General features: G+C 47.0%; 1 protein-coding gene across 7 annotated transcripts in view; it reads right to left on the bottom strand.

Annotated features, from left to right (window-relative positions):
• The window catches only part of CDK5RAP2 (CDK5 regulatory subunit associated protein 2), a 184641-nt gene that overhangs the window by 49866 nt on the left and 110359 nt on the right, over window positions 1–24416 (bottom strand). For all 7 annotated transcript variants that reach the window (XM_036260325.1, XM_036260328.1, XM_036260326.1 and 4 more), the window contains 3 exons: window positions 23031–23218; window positions 13211–13631; window positions 7164–7395 (listed from right to left, as the gene is read on the bottom strand). In XM_036260325.1, coding sequence (XP_036116218.1) covers window positions 7164–7395; window positions 13211–13631; window positions 23031–23218 — 841 coding nt within the window. The remainder of the gene's footprint in view (window positions 1–7163; window positions 7396–13210; window positions 13632–23030; window positions 23219–24416) is intronic.

The following is a 24416-nucleotide window of genomic DNA, read 5'->3' as shown; positions in this document are numbered from 1 at the left end:
ACGCAGATATTTGTCAGACTGCCTATCCCCGTTCTGGGTTCCACAACTGTTCCTCATGACCTTGAGCCTTTTCTTGTCTCTCTGCTCATGATGGAAATACCACAAAGTAAAACTTTTTATTTTAGAAAGCAGCCACTACATGACCTAAAGGTAACATTCCTAACAAGCATTCTTACTGCACAAAATCTGTTACAATCACCAGCCTCTGAGGTCCGCTGGGTGGAGACCATGTCACTCCTTTCTGTGTCCCCAGTGCCTGGCACAGGGCCTGGGGCAAGAAGGTCCTCAGTGCGTACTGTTGGCTGAATGAGAAGTAGAGAGGCAAAGGGAGAGATCTCAACAGGCTTTTTTCCAGTGGATCACCCTCCAAGACAAGAAAATGGCTTTGCTCTAACAGCCGCATGAGAGTGGAGTTTCATGGCAAGAAGCCACGTGCACTCGTGAGGGTGAAGATCAGTTCTGATGAGTTTTGTTAAATAATCATGAGGCAGAGACAAGCGTAAGACCCATACAAATGTCCTCCTGTATACGGGCTATGGCCAGCTCTGATGTTTAGCTACGCAATACGACGCACACCGCCCCCTGAAGGCGGGGAGCGTGTGCACACTCACGTTCACTCCACTTTGAACTCTGCTCCCACATCACAGCACACCTAACACTCAGACACCCGACACTCATGATTTCGACTCCAGAAGTGCCCCCCACCACAGCAATGTGGGACTTGGCAGAGGCGAGGATCTGACTCCTCAGCTCCAGGGCCAGTACACAGCGAGTCTCATGGCCCAGCATGACATGGCACTGCGGCTGTGCTCTTTGCTGCTCGGCAGCCCTCAGGAAAGTCCCAAAAGAGTCACTTCCATTTTTCATTTAAAAATCACTGCACGGAGGGTGAGAGACAGAGAGGATTATAAATTGTAATGTACAGAGTGAACCTGCCTGTTTAGCAAGGCCTCAGGACACGTGACTATGTGCCAGGACCTGACCTAGGCACCAAGCGCCTCACCTATGCTATCCACTTTGTTTTTATTGTTGTTGTCAATCCTCACCCAGGGATATTTCTCTATTAATTTTTAGACAGAGTGGAAAGCAGGGAGGAGGAGAGAGAGAAAGAAACATCAATATAAGAAAGACACATTGACTGGTTGCCTCCTGCATGACCCCGACCAGGGCCAGGGATCAAATCTGTAACCCAGATACATACCCCTGACCGGGAATCAAAGTCGCGACCCTTCAGTCCACAGGCCGTTGTTCTAACCCCTGAGCCAAACCAGCCAGAACTATCCACTTAATCTTCATAACAACCCATTTTACAGAAGGGGAAATCGAGGCTCAGAGAGATAAGAACCTGCCCCAGACTCAGGGTGAGTAGCAGCAGAGCCCTCAGAGCCGGCAGCCACCTCCAGCACTCCAAATGCGGCGTCCCTCCTGCAGCCAGGGCTGTCTCCTGCATCCGAGTGCAGGAGCAAGGAGAGACAGTCCCCAACCCTCGATGTGATAGCCACTGTCCACAAAATCCCCTTCGTTCACTTCCCAAGCATCTCCCAGGGGTTACTGAAGGACGAACAGCAGTGAAGGTGTCGCACACAGGACCCAGCTTTGCAGAGGGCAGTCACTGAGCAAGTCAATTCAAGACCAAAATATGGGGGGCCTAATCGGAGCGTCTAAGCCATTGGGGGACTCAAGATGGCCTTGCCTGACAGTAATATTTAAGTAGAGGCCTGAAATGAGGCATCAGCTAGGCAAGATTTAAGGGAGAAAACAGGCAGAGGGGCAGCAGCATGTGTAAAGAAGCACATTAAGGAAAAGGAAAGAAGTTCACTAATGATGGGGATTTGAGGGAAAGGGAAACTGCGAATCAGCCAAGAAGCCTTCAGTAACTGACTAACTATGAACAAGGAAAGATGTCCCCGGGGCCGTTTATGTGCATTACAGGAAATATTGCAGTTCTAGAACTTTCTACAATTCAGCTAAGGGGTAATTTATAACCTGGTAGCGTGGCTTTCTGCTCCAAGCCCAGAACCCTCAGAAGCATGTGACCATGTTTTCACTGCACAGAGTGGAGGCCTCAGGAAAGCATGCACCACGGGGAACAGGGCCCACGGCTCAGGATTTCCCCAGAGGCTGGTATTCTCATGTCCTGAAGACATTATCTCTTACGGAGTGAATTAGGTCCAGCTTAATAGTGATTTTCTTTTTCTATTAAAAGGGAAAAAAAGATCTATGATTAAAAGACAAAAATGTAAGCATTTGTTCATACTGGTTGAATGTGAATGTGAATGCTGTTATATGATCCTTTGTGCTCATCTGTATGTTTATAATTCATAATTTTAAGAAAAAAGAGACCCAACTTACCTAGGTCCTCACGCACATCTCTGCACCTTTCCCAATGACTTGCCCAACAAAGCCAACAGGTGTCAGCTTAGGCTCACCCATGACCCTTTCTCCCAGGTGGCCAGAGGCCACCTGTACACACCCAGCAATAGCCAGCAGCAGAGAATGTGGAGGGCTGCCTGTGAGATCCCAGGAGCAGGCACTGTGTCCTTTGGGCTGAACCACCAAAAGCCAGCCCGCTGCCTGGCAGCACAGGGTCTGGTGCGCTCAGCAGACATCCATTGCACCCGCCTCATCCATCTCCTCACCAGCTGGCTGACCTGAGCGAGTCTTTTTAAAAACCTCAGCTTCCTTGTGTGTTAAATGGGAACGACAGTGATGCCCTAAGATGGCTGCTGCAGAGCTTAGTGATAATTTTTACATAAAACACCCCAAATGGTGCCTGGTACACACACAGTAGCTGTTCAATACATGTAGGGATAGAGTTCTGACTGGTCTCGTAGCTGGTTTGCTGATCATTGTCCCTTTCCTTGTTTCTCCAGACACAGGGCGTGGTTTTAATTCCTTTTTGTTCTCCTGGGCTATCCTGGTAGGCTGCTCCCACAAGGGGCTGGGCTATAGGCATTCACAAAGAGAACAAAAAATAAATAAAAACACAGACTTGAAACATAGCCAAGCAACTGAGAAGAACACAAAGATACAACAGGGAAATAAAAACACTGGGGAGGCAAAATGCAATTTATAAGATAAAATTAATCTATCGAGCTGCCATAACAGGACATAAAAAGTATAAATATACTGCAGCTTGTCTGAAATGGTTTAAGTCCAAGCTCTCAAAAAACTCTGAGTGAGAAAATGAATTCCATAGACTCATGCCCACCTTTCCCAAGGGAGAGGCCCCAGAGTCTTCAGGGCAACTTCGGAAAGAAGTAGCACCTGGTTGAGGCACCCTGGAGTCTCAACAAGAAATTACAACATTGTTAAGTGGAAATGGCAGGCCCTGGGCAAAGTGCCAGGGCCCCTGTTTGGCTCAGTCACCTTGGCCATAAAATCTTTCCTCTTGGAAGTGCCCCCACTTCCCAACCCGTGCTGATTTGCGTAATGATCTGCTCCACCCTACGAGGCAGTGTTCTCAGAAGCAGAGACTGTCTCTCATTCCTCTCTCTCCTATGCCCAGTGCATAGGCTGGGGACACACTGGACAGGTGAAGAGATGCCTGCACGGGGGGATGGGTGGATTAAGAGAAGGGACAGAGTGCAGGAGGGAAGAGCAATCCTGCCCAAGGCCAACTTATCTTGAAGCTGCAACTATGGTAAACTCAAGAAAAAACCTAAAATTAAATGGAAAATACCTCTGGCTATAGATCACCATAAAAGCCACATGCAAAGTACCATATACTAGCTTTATGAAACAGTGAAGGGCGCGGGCTCTGAAATCAGGCAGGCTGGTTCAAACCCAGCTTGGGAAGTAACTGTGACTTATCCAAGTCACTTACCTCTAAAACGGCTGCCTCAGCGATAAAACAGGAATAGTTTCCATCCCTGCCCCAACAAGACTGTTAAGAGGATTCGACTAGATCATGGATTTAAAATGGACGGTGGAGCTAAATGAACAATAGGTGCTAGTGTTTCACGGCCTTGGGAAGTCGTAGGATTCCAGACATCTCCCATCCCTGAACCACTCTGAAAACCCCCTAAACCAGCGGTTCTCAACCTGTGGGTCGCAACCCCTTTGGGGGTCGAACGACCCTTTCACAGGGGTCACCTAAGACCATCGGAAAACACATATTTCCGATGGCGATTCATCATAGTAGCAAAATTACAGTTATGAAGTAGCAACGAAAATTTTATGCTTGGGGGTCACCACATGAGGAACTGTATTAAAGGGTCGTAGCACTAGGAAGGTTGAGAACCACTGCCCTAAACGATACCATATTCCCACCCTGGCACGAAACTCCTTCATTGGCAAAATCCCAAATAACCTGCTTCATCTCACCCCCATGTTAAGGAACCCAGCTGTCCCCCCATGCTTCTCCCACGCCTCCCCAGGAAGGCCATTCCTTTCCCACATCCCCTGCACCAAGCACCCGGATGAGCAGAAGAGCCTTCCAGATCATTCTCTCTCCCCTAAACACTCTGGCTTTGTGGCTCATGCTGTCAGACTACACCACCACCTGCCCCACCTTACTGCAGTCATCCACAGTCACCTGACTCAGTGACACTGTGGCTCCTAACAGCCCTGCTGCTCCAGCCCCTCGGAGCCAGCTCTTCTTCTACCTCCACTGCCCTCCCCCATCTCTCTGGAACCCACCAGGCAGGCCCCATCCACTCTACTGAAACAGCTCCCATCAAAGTCACCAAGGGCTGCCCCACTGCTAAATCCAAGGACAGTCCTCAGTCCTGCGCATACCTGCCTCCACGGCGATTTCCACACAGCTAATCTGTTCCTCTCTCGGCTCCTGGCCGTCGTCCTCCGCCTTCACTGGCTGCTCCTTTTCAGTCCAACCTCTACTTACTAGAGAGCCCAGTCTCAGTGCCTGGACCTACTCCCTATGTCTCCAAGTCTTACAGCTTCAAATACCAGGGCTATGTTGGTATTTTCTAAGTTTACAGCTCTCGCCCAGCCCTCTGCCCTCTACACCAGACACGTCTACCTCCAGCTGCCTACCTGACATCTCCACTGGGATGGTCAGCAGCATCTCACGGTTCAGAACCAGACACCAGGAACCTCTCCTGCAGGCTTTTCCACCTCACTGTGTCACAGCTCCACCCTTGCAGTGGTCCACGTTAAAGTGAGCCTTCAAAAGAGAGGTTGGCCTACTTTTCTTTTTTTTTATATTTTTTTAAAATATGTTTTTATTGACCTAGCCGGTTTGGCTCAGCAGTGGAGCATCAGCCTGCAGACCAAAGAGTCGTGGGTTGGGTTCCAGTCAAGAGCATGTACCTCGGTTGCAGTTCGTTTCAGACCCCGTAGGGGAGGCAACCAGTTGATGTGTCTCTCTCACGTCAATGTTTCTCTCTTTCTCTCCCACCCCCACCTGAAAATAGTGGGAAAAAGTATCCTCGGGTGAGGATTTAAAAAAATATAAATATGTTTTTATTAATTTTAAATTTTGTTATTGACTTTAGAGAGAGAGGAAGGGAGAGGGAAACAGAGATAGAAACATGGATGAGAGAGAACATCGACTGGCCACCTCCTGCATGCCCCCCCACTGGGGATCGGGCTCACAACCTGGGCATGTGCCCTGACTGGGAATCAAACCAGCAACCTCTGGGTGCATGAGACAATGCCAACCAAGCCACATCAGCCAAGGCTGGTCTACTTTTCTTAAAAGCCAACTAATAAATACTTTAGACTTTGGGAGCTACAAGTCTCTACCGCAACTATTCGCCTCTGCCAGCGCAGTGAAAAGCAGTCCCAGACAACATGCAGACGAACGAGTAAGGCTGCACTCCAGTAAAACTTGACAGATGCAGGCAGCAAGCTTGGCCCACAGGCCGTAGTTTACCAATCCCTGCTTTAAAGCTTAAGTCAGATCACATCGCTCCGCGGCTCAAAAGCCTCCAACAGTTTCCGGTCTTTCCCAGAAGAGCCCGTGAGGGCCTACTTTACCTGCTGCCCCTGACCTCTTTCCATCTCCCACGTTCTCACTGCACTCAGCTACACAACTGACCTTCTCAAACTCAAAGCAACATTCAGGACTGTGCCCATGTTCCTTCCACTAAGAAGGAACATCCCAAGAGGACTAGTCTACTCGTTTTCTCCCAGTTTCCATTTCAATGTCGCCTCAACAGGGATGCTCTCAGGAACATCCCATGCCCTGCCCCATTACACAGTCCCCATGCCCTCAGCCCTGCTCTGTTTTTCTCCACCGCACTTCTCATCTCACATACATGTATCTGCTTAATGGCTTATGGTCTTTCTCCCCCCACAAGAATGTAAGCGACACCCAGACTTCATCTGTTTTTTCCACTTCTGTCTCCCCAGTGACTACAGCAGTGCTTGGCTCACAGGAGGATTTAATAAATGCTTTTTGAATCGATAAATAAAAGATTGTTGTTATTGTTCTTATTGTTGTGTGTTGCTCTCATCTGCTTACAGAAGTTCAAAGTCAGGAGTCAACGTAAGGACATATGTGAATTCATAAATCCTCAGAAAATGATGTGCACTGTTTTGTGAGAGGCCCTGGGCTGTCTTCAGCTTCACAAAGCGGCAGCAGTCTCAAATCTCTAAGAACCATGGTCCCAAACTACAGGGAGGGCCTGCCTGAGGCGCTCCCTCCGGGCTATGGAGCCTGTCCTTGATACATTTTGACCCAGGGGCTCTCTGTTTTGAGAGCTTCCAGGACACCACAGACAGTGAATTCAAAGTGGGTAGGGAGGCAGGTCACTTCTAGAGCAAGACATAAGGTCAACAGGGCTTGGAATTAGTCCTGGACATTCCAAAGAACCCAGGAATGAGGACTTTCACTTGCATACTGGATGCCACATGCCTAAGGCTTCCATGGATAAAGCCAGAAAAAAGGCCCAGGTTCAAGTCACCACAACTGGGCACCACAGACGATCCCAAGTGATGAGTGCAGTGACCTCGCAAGACCTGTGGGCACTACAAGTCCCTGTATCCAGACTCCAGAATAAAATGAAAACAATAGATTCATTTTCCTTATTGTGTTCCCTCGATTGTGTATTTGTCAAGAGTCAAGATTAATCACTGCAATTCATGAAATTTATACTCAAACTTATTGCAATTCTAAACAACAAGGCTGACATTTCAAGCAGTTCTATCGGGTCGTTCATCTATCTCAAGGAGAATACATTTTTCTAGGTGCTTACCTTTCAGTAGCGTTTTGTCTGGCGCTGAGCTCCTCTCCATCATTGCCTCAGCCAGAATTAACTTTTGGTGAAGTTGCTTATTGCGAATTTTAAACTCCTTCAGCTCCCCCTGCAGCTCCAAGATCTGGCCCTGCAGCTGGGCCACCACCTCCTGTGCGGCCGGGAGCCGATACACACTTCCTAATGGCTGGGATGGTTTTATCAGGACAGGCAAGCGGGACTTCTTAGCTTCCTGAAAACACATACATAGACAACAATGAATACACTTCCTGTGGTCGTATAGCCAAGAGTTTTGTGCCAATCTTATAAAACAGAATTCAACCGCTGTCCAGACTTCTGGCTCCTATACTGGCATCCATGTCTGCCTCCCAGTCTACAGAGCTCATATTTTGGCAAGTGCCAACATCCTCTTGGCCCTGGCCCAGTGTCCCTCTCTGGGCATTCCCGATATTCAGCATATAGCAATCCTTTTCCAATACCATCTTCTGGGAAACATTTTCTTCCTCCTTGTCTATTTCCTCATTTGCCACCCACTCCTCAATCTAAGGCAGCCTGCCTCCCACTACTGCCAGTCCATCAGCACTACCCCTTACTCCAGTTTTCAGAGGCTACTGAGTCACTAATCCAGTAAGTATTTCCCAGGCTCCGAGCTCTGGACCTGCCTACCCTAGACATCTTCATTTCAGTGGCCCACAGGCATCCGGAGTAAACTGAAAACGCGACTCTTCAATTCCATCACTCCATGTCCCCAAAGCCATGCCACTTCAACAGTCCCTGTCTTGATGAATCACACCATCATCCACTTACGGCACAACCCAAAACCTGGGGGTCAGAGGGTTGTCCTTTTTAAACTTCCCTTTGTATTCGTCACATTTTCATCACTCACCAGGTTCCATTAACTTCAACTCCTCTTTTGACTCCTCTCATCCTCCACTGCCACCATCCACTCCAAGATGCTCTCACTAGGCCATGGCACAGCCTCCTGAGTGGTCCCCCCAACATTCATTCTTGCCCTTTCTAATCCACTCTCCAAACTGCAACAGAAAAGGGAAACCTACCATTCCTCTACTCAGCTTCACCTATTTTAACTGCTTCCCAGTTCTCGTATGATAAAGGTCAAAGGCCTGACCACAGCCCACACTGTGCATGACCTGCAGCCTGAGTTACTGTCTCTCTCCCATGTCCCCCTAATTGAGAAATACTCACCTTCCATCAGTTCTTCAAAATGCCAGTTCCTTCCACCTCAGAGCCTTGGCGTGTGCTGTCTCCTCTGCCGCGGACACTCTTTCTTGCCCACCCCCACTCACCCACTAACCCAATACATTCATTAGGACTCAGCTCACATACGCCTTGCTCAGGAGAATGGTCCTTGACTTCCAAGACCAGGTCATATCTCCCTGTTATACACTCACTGCCCCCTACGATTCTTCTGGGAGAACATTATACCATTATAATTAAATGCCTAAGCAATTCTTGTTCTTTGCCCATCTTCTGCTCTGGCCTACAAGCTCCAGGGTCTGGGGACTCTGCAATTCTTGGTCACACTCTATCCACAGCTTCCAGCACAAGAACTAGCATACAGTAGATACTCAATAACAACTTGTGGAATGAACATGCAAACAATAACTTAAGAGGCCAAATGCGGGTGCCTTTCAAGTGGGGAAATTTTAAACATATTCAAACACTGAGGAGAGGGACTGAATCTGGAATATACAAAGAACAATTAAAACTCAATAATAAAAACACAAATAACTCAATTAAAAGACAGGCAAAGGATCTGATAGACACTTCTCACAAAAGACACACATATGGCCAATAAGCACATGAAGAGATGGTCAATATCACTGGTCATCAGGAAAATACAAATCAAATCACAATGAATACTGCCACTTCCTACTCAGTGGAGCAATGATAATAAAAAACCTAATAAAACAAGTGTGAATGAGGATGTGGAGAAACTATAACCCTCATACATCGCTGGTGAAATGCAAACTAGGAGCAGGTGATTTAGAAAACAGTCTGGTAGTTCCTCAAAAGGTCAAACATAGAGTCACTATGAGCCAGCAATTCCACTCCTAGTTATATACCAGGAGAAATGAAACATGTGTACTCACCAAAACATACATGAAAGTTTACAACAACATTATTCATAAAAACCAAAAAGAGGAAACAGTCCAAATGTCTATCAACTAATGAATGGATAAATTAAATGTACCATATGCATACAATGGACTATTGTTTGGCAATAAAAATAAAGTAGAGATACAGATTACAGCATGAATGAACCTTGAAAACATTACACTAAAAAGCCAGTCACCGAAGAGCACATATTATATGACTCCATTTATATGAAAATCCCGAATAGGCAAATATATAAAGACCGAAAGGAGATCATGCTTACCTACAACTAGGGGTGGGCAAGTGGGGAGAAATGGGAAGTGACTGCTAATGGGTTCAGGGTTTCTACTGGAATCATAACATGTTCTATTTTTTTTTTAATCCTCACCTGAGGATACTTTTCTTGACCTTTGGAGAGAGTGGAAGGGAGGGGGAGGGAGAGAAAGAGAGAAAAATCGATATGAGAGAGGTATATCAACTGGTTGCCTCCCACACAACCCCAACTAGGGCCAGGGACCGAACCTGCAACCTAGTTATGTGCCCTTGTCCGGGACTGAACCCATAACCCCTTTGGCCCTCGGGCAGACGCTCTGAGCCAAACCGGCTAGGGCCATGTTCTAAAACTGATTTTGGTAATAGTTGCTCAACTCTTCAAATATATTTTTAACAACCCACTCTCAATGAATGAAATGTACGATATATGAATTATGTCTAAGTAAAACCTTTTTTTTTTAATGGTGGAGAAGGAACCTGAGAGGAAAACAAGAAATATCTGAGACCCTGGGAGTGAGGAAATGAGGAAATCGGCAAGATCTCTCAAGAAGGAAAAAGGAGGAAAAACCCCTTCTTGCACGTTCTAGGATATAAAATGCTTTCAGGCACATTCTCTCATAATCCTCAAGTAAACTCTGTATCCCCAGAGCTCACAGGATAATAGAAGTTATCATGCCTATTTTCCAGGCAAAGAACTGAGATGTCAACAACCAGTCAATGTCACACAACAAGGTTAGACAGCTGGACCTCAAACTAGCTCTTCAGATTCTACGGTTCAGTTAAGAAAAGTAAGGTACTTCCTGCCCTGAAATTCCAGGGAAGAGGCAAGAACAGGTTCAAGGACAAGAACACTTGTGGTGGTGAAAGGGGCCAGCTGGGAGGAGGTGGATGCCTTGTCAAAGAGGACTGGAAAATAACAGTCATTTGCTTGGTCCTCTGTCTCCACCAATCTTTATTCTTGGATCCAAATCTGTGTGTCAGATGGCTGCAGAAAAGATATCTGCGAGTGCACAAATGCCAAAGCCAATTCCAGGCTGGAAGACTGCTGTCAGTCAACCTAGTGCCGGTTCTGAAATAACACTGCAGAAAATGCTACCTTATAGACCCTGAACAGATTCCCACCCACCACCTTATTACAGATGTCAGAATGGAACTTCTCACCTGGCAATGGAAGGAACCAGGAAAGCACACACACTGAGCTCCTACCCTGTACAAGGCACTTGCCACACAAGTCCTCATATAGTCATCATGCCAGCCTCGAGTTCTAGGTCACACTGATCTCATTCAAGCCACTGAGGAAGGCTGGGTGACTTACCCAAGGACTCAAAGTAGCTAAATGGCCAGGCCCAATGCAATTACAGGCATATCTGTAAAGTCCATCCTCTTCCCTCTAAAACTAAACCACTGGAAGTATATCCACCTCCTTGTTTCACTGTTGAGCTGCAATGATGTTCTTTTCACCAGGATAACAGTGATCTGGCTTAAGCCTTAGGATTATTGATTCATTGACTAACCAAAGACCACAAAGAAAATCATTAAATTTTTTTCTACTTTGCATAGAATGAAGGTCACTACGGTGATAAGAGGGTTCCTCCCTTCCTGAAAAAGGTGGGTTTATAATAACCCTGCCTACCTCTAAAACAGGACTTCAGTTTACATCCCTTCTCCTCTTAACAGCCGAGTCACTCTGGACAATTTTCTGAACCTTTCACAGCCTACACTTTTGTAAAATGTAGGTAATACCTACCTAACTCATATGCTTGTTGAGAAGATTAAATGTGATGATGTCTGTATAGATACCTAGCACAATCCTGGCACACAGAGAAGACACTATAAAATAAGTACAGCCTGGCCAGTGTGGCTCAGTGGTTGAGCGTTGACCCATGTACCAAGAGGTCACCAGTTTGATTCCCAGAGCACATGCCCAGGCTGTGAGCCAAACCCCCAGCCGGGTGTATGCAGGTGGCAGCCAATCAATGTTCTCTTTCAATGTTTCTGTCTCTCTCTCCCTCTCCCTTCCTCTCTCTCTAAAAAAAATCAATAAAGAAAAAATAAATGTTTTTTGTTTTGTTGTTTTTTTTAAATCCTCAATGGAGGACATTTTTCCATTTTTATTCAGATAGAGTGGGATGGAGAGAGTGGAAGAGAGAGAAACATCGATGTGAAAGGGACACATCGGTTCCTTAGTGGGTCTCTCTGGACCGCAGGCCGATGTTCTAACTGCCGAGCCAAACCAGCCAGGGCAAAAAAAAATGTTTTAATAAAATAAAATAAGTACAGTTACCTTTCTTTTGAAGACACAAGCAAAAGGGATAATTCCAAAGTAAACAAATGTTTTTCACTATATTTAGGGAAGGAAATTAAGTTCATTCAATTATCCAAACTTCCTGAACATAGAATGATATCTCCCATACAAATGGGGGGGGGGGTCTAATTTACCTAATATATAGATACAAACTAAAGGAGCTGGGGCAGATGAGAGCATTTCTATTCTAGCCAAAATGCACAAATTTGCATCTTAAGTACCATTAATATAGTGGCAGTGTCTATATATATATATGTATATTTGTCTCTACTGATATCTTTAGAAAACCCTTTTCTAGAAATTACAGTTTTGGTGCATAATTTAAAACAATCAAAAGCAATTTTGCTAATGATCTATCTAACTCTCTATGGTATACACAAAAGCAGTAATTCAGTGGTCAGAAAATAAATTTAATTCTCCAATCTGATGCTATAAAGCAGTACATACAGTTGATTTCTCAGACACAAAACACTCATCACAAACAAGAACACCAAGAGCCATCACTGGAGCGCTCTCAGAAACATGACCTACTTCCTTCTCCCGGCCATAGGGATCCCCAACCCCTCCTCCCAGGATTTCAGCAGAGGTTCCAATCAAACATTGCCAAGAGCGTCTGGTTTTTAATAAGCTGGCATATTTGATGGTATTTGAGGGACAGCATCTTGACTGAAGCAAAATGCATACATTTCCTCAACAAAGCCAGACCCTACCACTTCAGGCCAGCAGGGGCTGGAGGGTGGCCTGACCCAGGGAAAGGGCATGGCTGTGCACTCAGGCACAGTGAGGTCTCCGCATAGCCCCTTCACTGTGCGCAAACCACGGGCATTTGGAATCTGGCTTCCTCATCTCTGATTCGTAAGGATAGCAGAATGCAGACACAGCCCACAGAATTGTACCTCTCAGACACAAAGTCTGCACAAACCCCTACCCCTAAAGTCTGGCTGTTACAATTTTATTACAACCTGCCAAAGTAAATGTCCAGCAATAGGTGAAAATTATATGAATTCAGGTGCAATCATACACAGCCATTATGAGGAAAGATGTTCCCAATGCAAAACATGAAAGAGAAAGCTACAGACAAATGTACATACAGGACTATTTTTATAAGGAAAACACGTAAGTGCCATGATAAACAGATAAATAAGCTATGGCTGGGATAGGGGAAGACAGAAGGGGAAATGACAGTAATACTTGGGGAAAGGTTAGGACAGACACACACCTCTACGTAGAGGCCAGGATAATGCAGGCAGAGGGAGACACTGGGTTTTATATAAATCCAGGTTTAGACAAACACAGGTGATTTTCTAAGTGTCCTGTTTGTATAAAATAAGTAATATATGGAAAAACTCACTCTGTCAGTCCCACGGGGAAAGGAGAGGGGAGAGGCCTCCCGCCCCGGCCTCCTGCACAAGCTCTCCGGCTGATGCTCCGTGCAGAAGGCAGCGGCTGTCAGTGTCTCTTCCCAAGCCTCCCTCCTGCCTTCATGATGGAATCTGAGCGTGTTGCCCTCCATGACCACAGTCTGCACCGAGGCATCTTTCAGCTCCACCTTAGACAGCTCATCCGCCTCTCCTGGCTGGGCTCCGCCCGACAACTGCAGTTCACCGTGGGGCTTGGGATGGATGGAGTGTCCGAGCTCACCTCCTGGCTGAGCAGCCATGTGCTTAAGTGTCTTGCAGGCGGCACCATCACGGTGTTCTCCGGGAACCCCCTGCTCTGGCAAGCGTATTCGTTCCAGAAGCAGATCACGCAGCACATTAAGAAGGTCTGGCCTGTTTTGCCAAAAGAGAAAGAAATGAGAGAACTAAGCTTCCTGCTAGGGCCTTGTCCCCTACCTGTCTCCCAAGTGTTCCTCACTGACTGGCCCAGGTTCTATTTAAACTAAACACAGCAAACACCCACCACATGCCAGGACCCACGCCAAGTATTTCATCCCATGTCACCTCAGAACCACACAAGGTAGGTACTACCAAGTCCATTTCATGAATAAAAAGAAGAGAATTGATCTGACACAAGTAACACAGCAAGTGAAGGGGCCACATGGCTATATGGGTGCAGGTTGGGCGTAAGAAAGGAGCAAACAAGGTCGTAACGTATTCATGACATCACAAGGTTCCCCTTTTCCCCCGGTCCTGTTCCTACATCCGGGGGCAAGTATGGCTTTGGATGAATCTGGCCAATCTGGTGGATCCATCAGTAACCTGCTCCATCATGGTGCATAACTGGTGCTCAGTAACTAGGCATTTAATAGATTCAATGCTGTAAACTGCTCTTAATCAAAAGAGCACTGGCTCTAAAGTCAGACAAAACGGCTTCAAATTCTGCCTGGGATGCTTTGAAAGTAGGGCGAGCCCTCCTTCACAGGGCAACCATGAGGACAGAACAAGAGTGCATGGGTAGCAGATGCTTTTCAAGCCCCTGCCACACACCCCTGGCCTCCCTCGGACTCCAGCCCTAGCCCTGCGGACAGCTCTCGTAGACACAGGCAGTCCTACGTCAAGCACACCCTGCATCTCCCTGCTGCCTTGGGACCTTTTCCAGAGCTTGCTGAGCCAGCCAGCAGGGCAGTGGGGAAGTGGGGGCCAGTTTGTGCCAGAGAAAACCCTCAAGCAGTGGGGAGGAAAGCCGTTGAGTGAATGTCCCAGGCTCCCCTCCTCTGGAGAGACAACACCAAGGCACACTCTGTGCTGTCCCTCAGAGGGTGCCCAGTAGGACTGAGCCCCAGCTGCCCGCAGCAGTAACTGGAACAATAAGGTACCCTTACTGGCTTTGCCTCCATTTCTGTCTTCCTCTCCCTGATCCCTCCTTCCTACTCCCTGGAATCAATATCTCAAATAAACCACTTGCACCCGAGTCCTTATCTTAGGCTCTGTTTTCCTGGGAACTCAAACTAAGCCCGCACGTAAACGACTATGGAGTCATTCGAGAAGAACCCCTCGTGAGGGTATGACTTGTGCCAGGCCCTGCAATGGGCACTGGGGATGCAAAACTGCCTGCAAAGACTTAGCCTGCTGTTGGAGGCAGGGGTGCACGCGAGTCACCCCTCCCAGGGTGAGTGACACAGGGCACTGCCCGTTTGGGGGGCTGCAGAACAGCAATCCCAGGGGGCCAGACCGTAGTGGCAGGAAGAACGTCAGAAAAGGATTCTCAAGTCGACAGAGGCTGGCTGGGGGAAAGGACAATGGAACATTCTAGGTATGGAAAACAGTATGAATAGAGACAAGACACAGTGGAGAGCAGGGAGGTGAGGCTGGAAGTGAGGCAAGGGAGAACCCAGCCGCGTGGAGGAAAGAAGAGCCACCGCGAGGCTCTGTGCGAGGGAGCAGCATGGCCACACGTGCTCTGCAAAGGTAGCTCAGGCTGGCTGCGGTATAAAGACTGAATGGCGAGAGGTCCTGTCCAGAGGGTGGTGTCAGCACACACAGGAGCCCCTCCCACTCTGCCCTAAACACATGTAAAGGGCAGCAAAAATACAGAACAAAAATGTTTTGAAGTGCACTACAGGATTCAAAAATCAAGGCAAAAGGTATCCAAAGGTCAGAAAACAGTAGAGACCCAAAGTCAGGAGAAGAGGGCATCTGCAGAAAGCAGTGGGACCAGAGATTCAACTGCCACGGTAGAAGAACCACGCGAGTTTCATCAGCCCCACAGGAAGATCCAGACAGCCACGCTGTGGCAAAACCACCATGAAGGGCAGAGCACGGGTGGGGACTGAGCAGGGCTTATCACAGACAAACCAAACTTGCCAACAAAATCCAGTATTACAAAAGATAGATTAACCAACAAATGCAAGTTCACACTCAAGGAAATAAAAATAATAAAGCAATGTGGAGATTTTTAAGTTAGCACTTTTAAATTAGAAAACTATAAGAGAAAAAGAAATTCGTTTAAAAAAAAAAAGAAGAGGAGGTTATAAAATTGAGAGAGAAAATGATGAAGAAGAACGTGGAGGGGAGCAAGGCAGAGGCAGAGGCTGGAAAGCGACTGCTGTCTCCCAGGAAAGGCAGACACGGGGCAGGATGAGCAGTGGCGGTCAGCAGTGAGGAGGGGACAAAACAGGCCCTCGCAGTGTTAGACCTTTTCCTTCGCTTTGCAATTTCTCCTGCCTGCCCCATTTCCAAAATCCTCGTAAGACAGACAGACTGCTACTACCAACACCTTCAACACCCCTTGAGCTTCCCTTGCTCTGACTGTTGCCACTAGAAGCGACAAGATCCCTGTTTCACCTTCCCCACTGGGCAGGGCAAGGTCTCACTCATACTTGGATTCTGATCATCTAGCTCTGGGGCAGAGTCGATTCAATTCAAATGAAACAGCTACAGCACACTAAACAGAGTAAAAAAGGTATAAAAAAAACAAAATTAAAATGTATGGTTCATTTTTCATTTCTAATATGAAATCATCTAGACTACAGAAACCATCTTAAAATTCAGTAAACCCAGACTTTAGAAATATTTCTAGTATTTTAAGCATGTTAAACTAAATTTTCCTTCCCTCTCCTTCCCTTAATATAGATTAAACTCATGACAATTGCTCTTCAGTTAGCCAAAGGAGGACCATTACTCACGACCAAACAACACACAATAAAACCCAAGAAAAAGACTTTATGAATGGGTAGTAAAAGGTGGTGCAAGAGGCCATTATAATATACTAAAGTGGTATACTGTTAAATAAAACATTTCAAGTGCTCCTTTGCTAGAAATCTGAACAGGAGATTCATTAAGCTGTCACTGTGATCAGGACCTTCTTAATGGTTCAGTCCATGGGTCTTGTCAGAGGCCCAAACCTTGTTTATGTACCTTCCTGAGCATCTTGTCACACAGAAGGTACAAGGGGAAAGAAGTTGACATTTATGAAGCACTTACGGTGTCCGATCCTTTAAATACACTAAATACATTTAGTCCTCAGAGTGAAACTGTGAGATGGGGACTGATATCAACCCCACTTTACAGATGAAGAAACAGGCTTGTAAAGATTCAAGATCCCCTGGTAAAGTGCAGAGCAAGGACCGAAGCTCAGGCCGTTCGGAATCCACAGAAGCACTGCTCTCTTCCCAGGTCTCTAAACAGACCTTCTGCCCTGGCCGGTTTGGCTCAGCGGTTAGAGCGTCGGCCCGCAGACCAGAGAGTCCCAGGTTCGGTTCCCACTAAGGGCATGTGCCTCGGTTGCAGTGTGTCCCCGGCCCCTGTTGGGGTCGTGTGGGTGGCAACCAGTCAATGTGTCTCTCTCACATCGATGTTTCTCTCTCCCTCTTCCTTCCTCTCTCCCTCCTGCTCTACCTGAGGATAAATGCAAAAAATGTCCTCTGGTGAAGATTAAATAAATAAATAAATAAATAAATAAATAAATAAATAAATAAAAACATATCTGCTGCTAGGATGTTGAGTGCTTACTTGTCTGCACACTCAAGTACCTATCGCGCGTTCCCATGTGTCATGTAGGGTGGTGGAAATTCATGGTGAAGAAAAAATATCATGGAGCTGACATTTCATTAAGGAGCAGACAGACAGACAGGCACTGATAACGAAGTAAGACCATGTCAGCAACGACAAGTACTAAGAGTTAAGGGAGGGAGAAGGGAAGAAGGGAGGGAGGACGTCCTCGGCGCTGTGTAGGAGCTGGGTTTCTGAGAGAATGTCAGGAAGAGCGGGCCCCTCTGCAGAGCTGACATCCAGCTGAGACACCACCAGCCATGGACACAAGAACAGAACATTCCAGGTGGAGAGAATGGCCACTGCAAAGGCCCCGAGAGGCAGAAAGAGACAGGGAGGGAGGGTCTTGAACAGCGTGGCAGGCAGCTGCTGCTGAAAGGGTGACACTGGCCACTGAACTTCGCAACTTGGAGACTGTCACTGACCTTGATAAGTGGAGTGAAGGGTATGAAAGTCGTAGGAATGAGATAGAAAGAATGGAAGGAAAGAAAGTAGACACAGTAAATATGAACAGTTCTTCCAAGAAATTTTACCTTTGGGGGGAATCAAGAAATGGGGTAGTAGCTCGGTGAAATTGGGGAGGGGGAGTGCAGGGGGAACTTCTCCCAGATGGTTGACATTAATGCTTGTCTTATGCTGATGGAAATAATTCAGTAACAGGAAAATACTAATGATGCAGAAAACAGGGCACCCCGAGAGGACAGGGAGCCACGTCCGGGGGAGGGTCGGTCTTGGACATGAGCAGGATATTTCTTTCTTCAGTTCCGACAACAGGAAGCCAGAGTTTGTGGGTATACAGGCCCACAAGCTGGCAGCATGGTGGGCAAACAGAAATAACTTGAGTTCAACTGTTTGTTTTTCCATCAAGTATAAGGCAAGGTCATCAGTCAGGGAGGGGAGACGAAAAACTGCAGAACAGTCTTATGCTGGGCAACACCGAGTGCTCATTTTGAAATTAGTGATGATAATCTGTCTGTCATATGATCGCACGTAACATGAGTAGCTGGCCAAGTCAAGGTCATAGGAAAGGGTTGGATGCAACAGATACCCAGGGATAAACCCATGCCCTGGGGAGGGAGTCTTCGTCCTCTGCATGTGCAAAGGCTCCGAAGCAGGCAGATCATCCAGGGACTGAGAGAAGTGTGGCCGAAGCACAGAAAGCAGGAGCCACGCGCAGAGCTGCAGGACAGGGTCGCCAGGCCACGCAGGGCCTAGCAGGCCACGTTAACGTTGCTTTTTTGTCTTCTTTTTGGTTAATCCTCACCTGAGGATATTTTCCCAGATTTTTATTTTTATTTTAATACTTAATTTATTAATATTTTTTATTACAGATGTCCCTCCTTTTCCTTCTGACACCCTCCTCCCCTTCCCCCAACCCCCACCTTCACCTTACTGTTGTGTCTATTGGTTATGCATATATGTATATAAGTTCTTTGGTGTCCACTGATTTTTTAGAGAGAATGGAAGGGAGGGAGGGAGGGAAGAAGAGGAAGAGAGAGGGAGGGAAAGAGAGGAAGATAGAAACATTGCTATGAGAGAGACACATGGATTGGTTGCCTCCCACACAAGCCCAACCAGGGCAGGGTATCAAACCTGCAACCCAGATATGTGCCCTTGACTGGGAGTCAAACCCACAGCCCTCCAGTCCGTGGGCTGATGCTCTAATCACTGAGCAAAACTGGCCAGAGAAACGATTTTGGTCCCAAGAAAAGTGGAGAGTCTCTAGGGCAGCGGTTCTCAACCTGTGGGTCGCGACCCCTTTGGAGTTTGAAGGACACTTTCACAGCATCGCCTAAGACATAACAGTAGCAAAATTACAGTTATGAAGTAGCAACACAAATAATTTTATGGTTGGGGGTCACCACAACATGAGGAACTGTATTAAAGGGTCGCGGCATTAAGAAGGTTGAGAACTACTGATCTAGGGGCTAGTTAGGAGACTACTACAATGATTCAGAGCAACCTGACAGGAGCTAGGATGTCAGGAGGCGACAGGGATAATGAGAAGTATGTGAATTCAGAGCTGTTTAGGAGGCAGATGGTCAGGACTTAGGTTTGAAAAGTGAAGGGGAGAATCGAGGAGGACCGTTGGTTTCTGGGGTGCTGTCTAGAACCCCAGATCTGGTCCCTCCACAGCATGGACTGCACCTTTAGGCACTTGCCACATCTACTCCCCTGCAGCCTGCACACACCAAGTCTCTTCAGCTGTTTACGTGCTAACCTCTAACTTCTTTGGACCCTCGCCAGCATCTCTCTGGTGGCGCCTGCCCTGCCCTGCAGCCACGCCCAGCAGAGAAGACTCAGATGTTCTAGGAATAACTACCCCACTTCTATTACCTAAGCTCAAGACTGTATCAGCTTTTTAAAAAAATAATCCCCAAGGGCTCCCCTTTTAGATGTTCAGATATCAAATTTCACACCTAATTTTTGGCTACAAAGACCCAAACACTGAGATGATAAAATCTTAAACCGTGTCCTCTAGGGAATGGGGCCAAATCAAATTGGAAGCACAGAGAAAGAGGCCTGGGATCAGACACACAGTGAATACCGCAGGAGAGGAGGGACGGGCCAGGTGGGGCCTGACTGACCCTTTCACTCCACCTCCAAAGAGTCAACTGTTCTGGTTGGTCAACTGCAAGACAACTAATTAGGCTTTGGTAACCACTGGACAAGTTGCCTCCTTATTCCAATCCAGTGATGGGCAAGTTGAATCAGAGTTCTCTGGGGGTCTGCTCCTCTGCCAGCCCCTAAGGCCCTAGGATGGACGGCTGGAAGGTGGGGGAGCTCAAAAGCTGAAGGGACGTCCCAGGCCTACATCCATGGAAATTCTGCGCCGGGATTATCAGGCACGGCTCGGCAATGACCTCAGAGGCACAAATCACGGGCTGGCGGCTGCCTTGCATATGGTATGAACCTTACCAGAGGGTAGTGGGAAAGGGTAGGAGTAATCGGTACGGCACAATTTAAGCAGTAGTAACACCAAAACCCCACTCAATGCCAACCTGGATCTATACTTTACACTCATTATTTCACTTAATCCTCAAAAGATAGCTATGGGGTAGATGAGCATCATCATCCCTGGTGTTGCAGATGAGGAAGCCAAGGTGGGGAGTTATGTCACAGGTCTAATTGACATAGCTGGACTGGAGCACAGGTCTGTCTGACTCCACAACGCTGCTTTTTCCAGTACACCGAAATAACCTACCTCCTGGTGGGAATTCTCAGGAAGAAGACTGGTGTTTCTCTGACCAATAAGAATCCTGGGAGGCTTTTTTTTAATCTTTATTGTTGAAACTATTACAGATATCCTTCTCTTTTTTTCCCATTGACACCTTCCTCCCTGCTCCTACCCCCCACCCAGCCTTTACCGCACTGTTGTCTGCTTCCATTGGTTATGCATATATGCACAGAAGTTCTTTGGTTTATCTCCCCCCCGCCCCTCCCCTTCCCTCTGAGGTTTGTCAGTCTGTTTTAAAAGACTCCTCCACAATACTCTGCAATGGCTCTACCATTTACTAGGCTAAGGAAATGTCAAGTCCCCAAATGTCAGCTCCCACACTGTAAAACCAAGACCAGCAGCATGCAAAGCTGGTATGATGGTAAAATGAGATCAAGCATTTTACTAAAAGTGCCAGCCTGGGCCCTGGCACAGAGCGTGGGTGCCAGTTGGGACTTCAGGAGGGCCCTTCGAGCCACGACTCCCTGTCATGGAACTCAGTGGTGCACTCAGATGATGGCTATCATAAGACAGGGGCGGCAGGCGTGCCGTGTAATACTAGAATGGGCCAGCGATGGCCTGGAAACCTCTGGAACCTACAGGGAATAGGGAACTGAATCGCAGATGTCACAAGCTTGCCTGCAGGGTGTTGGCCCATAAAGTGGTTTCTTTAAAAATATAACTAGGTCTCAATTTCTAAAAATCAAGAGATTTAGAATATAATTTTAGAGCTTCTACTGAAAGACTGGAAGCTCTGAGCCCACGTGTTTGCAGGACAACAATCAGTTGGGGCTGAGAAGTTCCTGCCCACTAGAAGGAACACTCATACCCCAGTTCCCCTGCTCCCACCACATCCACCGACCTTTCCCAGCTCACACCACCCAGGTACACTCTAGGTCGTCCTGAGAGAGAGAGAGAGAGAGAGAGAGAGAGAGAGAGAGAGAAACAGAGAGAGAAACAGGGAGAGAGAGAGACAGAGAGACAGAGAGAGAAACAGAGACAGAGAGAGAAACAGAGAGAGAGAGAAGCAGACAGAGAGAGAAACAGACAGAGAGAGAAAGACAGAGAGAAACAGAGAGAGAGAGAGAAAAAGACAGAGAGAGAGAGAAAGATACAGAGAAAGACACAGAGAGAGAAAGACACAGAGAGAGAAACAGAGAGAGAGAGAGAAAAAGACAGAGAGAGAGAGAAAGACAGAGAGAGAGAAACAGAGAGAGAGAAAAACAGAGAGAGAGAAACAGAGAGAGAGAGAGAAACAGAGAGAGAGAAACAGAGAGAGAGACAGAGACAGAGAGAGAGAGAGTGAGTGAGAAACAGAGAGAGAGAAACAGAGAGAGAGAAAAACAGAGAGAGAGAGAAACAGAGAGAGAGACAGAGACACAGAGAGAGAGTGAGAGAGAAACAGAGAGAGAGAGAGAAACAGAGAGAGAGAGAGAGAGAAGAGAGAGAGAAACAGAGAGAGAGAAAGGGATGCATCTTTTAACTCCGATTTAACATCTGGGACTCTGATGTTGAGGAAATCCTCCATTTCTCAAGCACTGACTGTGGTCACCTAACTCCCAGTGACAATAAACCAAACAGCCACTGGGCATGCCCCCCAGAGGACTCATGATAAACAAATGTTAGGCAGATGTCAGGGCTGGGGAAGGGTTAACCTGCCTGAGTTCACCAACACAGAACACCTCAAGCCTTTTTTAGCTATAGGACTGTCCCCAAGGCTTAGTGCACCAGTGACAGCAATAGTAGGTCCCTGACTCTCGCCGGGAGTCCTGGGCCATAGTCACCAGCTCCAAGTCTCCATCTACACTGGGAGAGAACTAACTGAAAACTGTGACTGAACACAGCCCACGAGCCAGCCACTTCTGCACACAGTGCTTCGTCTCGGTCCTCACAGCACCCTGCGGGGCCAGAGAAGCGGGAGCGCTGAGCGATGCAGGCACAGCTCTTTCTGGCTCCAAAGCCCAAGCAGCTGCCGATGAAACAGAAAGAAGTGAAAGGGGGGAAACTGGCTCCTAAAGGGTTAATTTTCAAAATACAAATATACCAAATGTCTCTCCACTTTTGTTTTTAAAAAACACCCTATAGTATTTCCTCATGCAGGAATGGCTCCCTGCAGATATAATGAGAAGATAATTTTAGTTCAAGCTCAACATCCAACAGCAGAGTCACAACGACAATGGCAGCTTCTAAGCTGCTGTCGAACCGGAAGAGGTTTCGCTGGGGCCGATTTCTCTCGCTGACATCCAGACAGCCCTGTGTGGGCTCGCAGGAATAATTCGAAAGGAAAACTTGCTTTCTCCTCTTTATAATGGGCTTGCAGGAGGCTCTGCTCAAGTCCCCTCACAGCCACTAGCATGCAGCCTAATTACTTAATTGCATGACTGGCAAGATTTCTTCCCAGTCATTTCAGGAGCGCTCTCAGGTAAATTACACAGCACCATCCTCGACATCCATTTAGCAAAATGAGAGTCTGTTCTCCCCTCAGACTACAGAGACAAAGCAATGCCTGGCCCCACGTCTACCTGGATTCCAGCAACGATGTGGCCTTCTCGTTGAAGACAGGGGCAAGCAGGTTCAGGAGCTCGCCTTCCTCTAGACTCGGGTCTCCAGGGCAGCCAGGTTTATGGGCTCCATCGTAGTATAAAATATTGGAATCCGTGTGCCTTAAATATCCATTTTTGTAGCCCCCTTTGTAATAATCCTCAGTAATCTGTAAATCAAAGTATTTGATCAAATAATGGACTCTGGAGGAGGGAAAGGGGGCATGAGGAGAGAGAGAGAGAGAGTACCAGTAAGCTAGAGAAAATGAATGAGGGAGAAAAGAGAGGGACACCACACACAGTCTCTTTATGGCAGGGAGATGCTCTGGCAAGAGCACAAAGGTGTTTACATCAGTTTCCTCCTATATAAGACGGGGACAGTAGTGCCACCTCCCAAGGTGACTATGGAACAAAATGAGATGACTGACTCATCTAAGAGTGTGGCTCAGGGTCTTACTCGCTGTGGCATGTTCCCCCACCCCACGGCCCGCTCTTTGGAAGTTCTTCCTAAGAAGGGCACAGAATCCAAGCCATTCACAGTGCTTTGGACATATGTGTACTTCTGCAATGTATGCTCCCCATTACAGAACAGAAAGCCACTTGCTCCTTACAGATACATTCTAACTAATGCAACTTTGATTTGTCTCATTAGGAAAGTGGTGAGTTCTTAATACCCAGGGAGATGTTATTTATGGATCCACCTTCCTGGGTCACTGGGGGTCCCAGAGGAGCGGTGCCGAGGATGCGTCTAGTTCAAGCCTGCGCTGGGCATGTCTTAAGGTGCTGCAATTAGCATTCTTTCCCCTCCTTTCCAAAGCTGTAAATTTTTCCTACCAATCTATAAATAACTCCCCTTGACTTCATTACTGCTGGTGATATATACACTAGCCATCACACCCCTCTCTCCATACTTGTAAAATGATTACGATTTTAAATGAAAGACAAGACCTACACAAATGAGCTGTTATTTATAGGGTCTTGTTTGCCACCAATCTAGTTATTAAATCCATCTAAATAAGCAACCTCCCAAGAAGGAAAAGTCTAGAATATAATAACAAAAATAGTCATTGCTATCATTTACTGAGCACTAAATACATACATTTCTATTTAAATATCACAACAATCCTAACAAGAAGTATTACTACCATTGATGGGGAATCTCAGGCTTAGAGGTTAAGCAAGGGTTAACCGAGGTCACAGAGATATTGACCAACACTCAAAATCAGATCTCATTCCAAAGCCCCCACTTTGAACTGTGTGGCTCTCCATAACTATCCACGTGTTAATGTTGTCTCATTCACGGGTCCACAAACCTGAACACCTTGAAGGCCACAAATGTCAAATCCACGGCCTTCTATCTCCCTCCAC

The sequence above is a fragment of the Molossus molossus genome, unplaced genomic scaffold (assembly GCF_014108415.1).
Source record: "Molossus molossus isolate mMolMol1 unplaced genomic scaffold, mMolMol1.p scaffold_m16_p_14, whole genome shotgun sequence".
Taxonomy (NCBI): Eukaryota; Metazoa; Chordata; class Mammalia; order Chiroptera; family Molossidae; genus Molossus; species Molossus molossus.
This window is presented reverse-complemented; position numbering and strand designations above follow the sequence as displayed.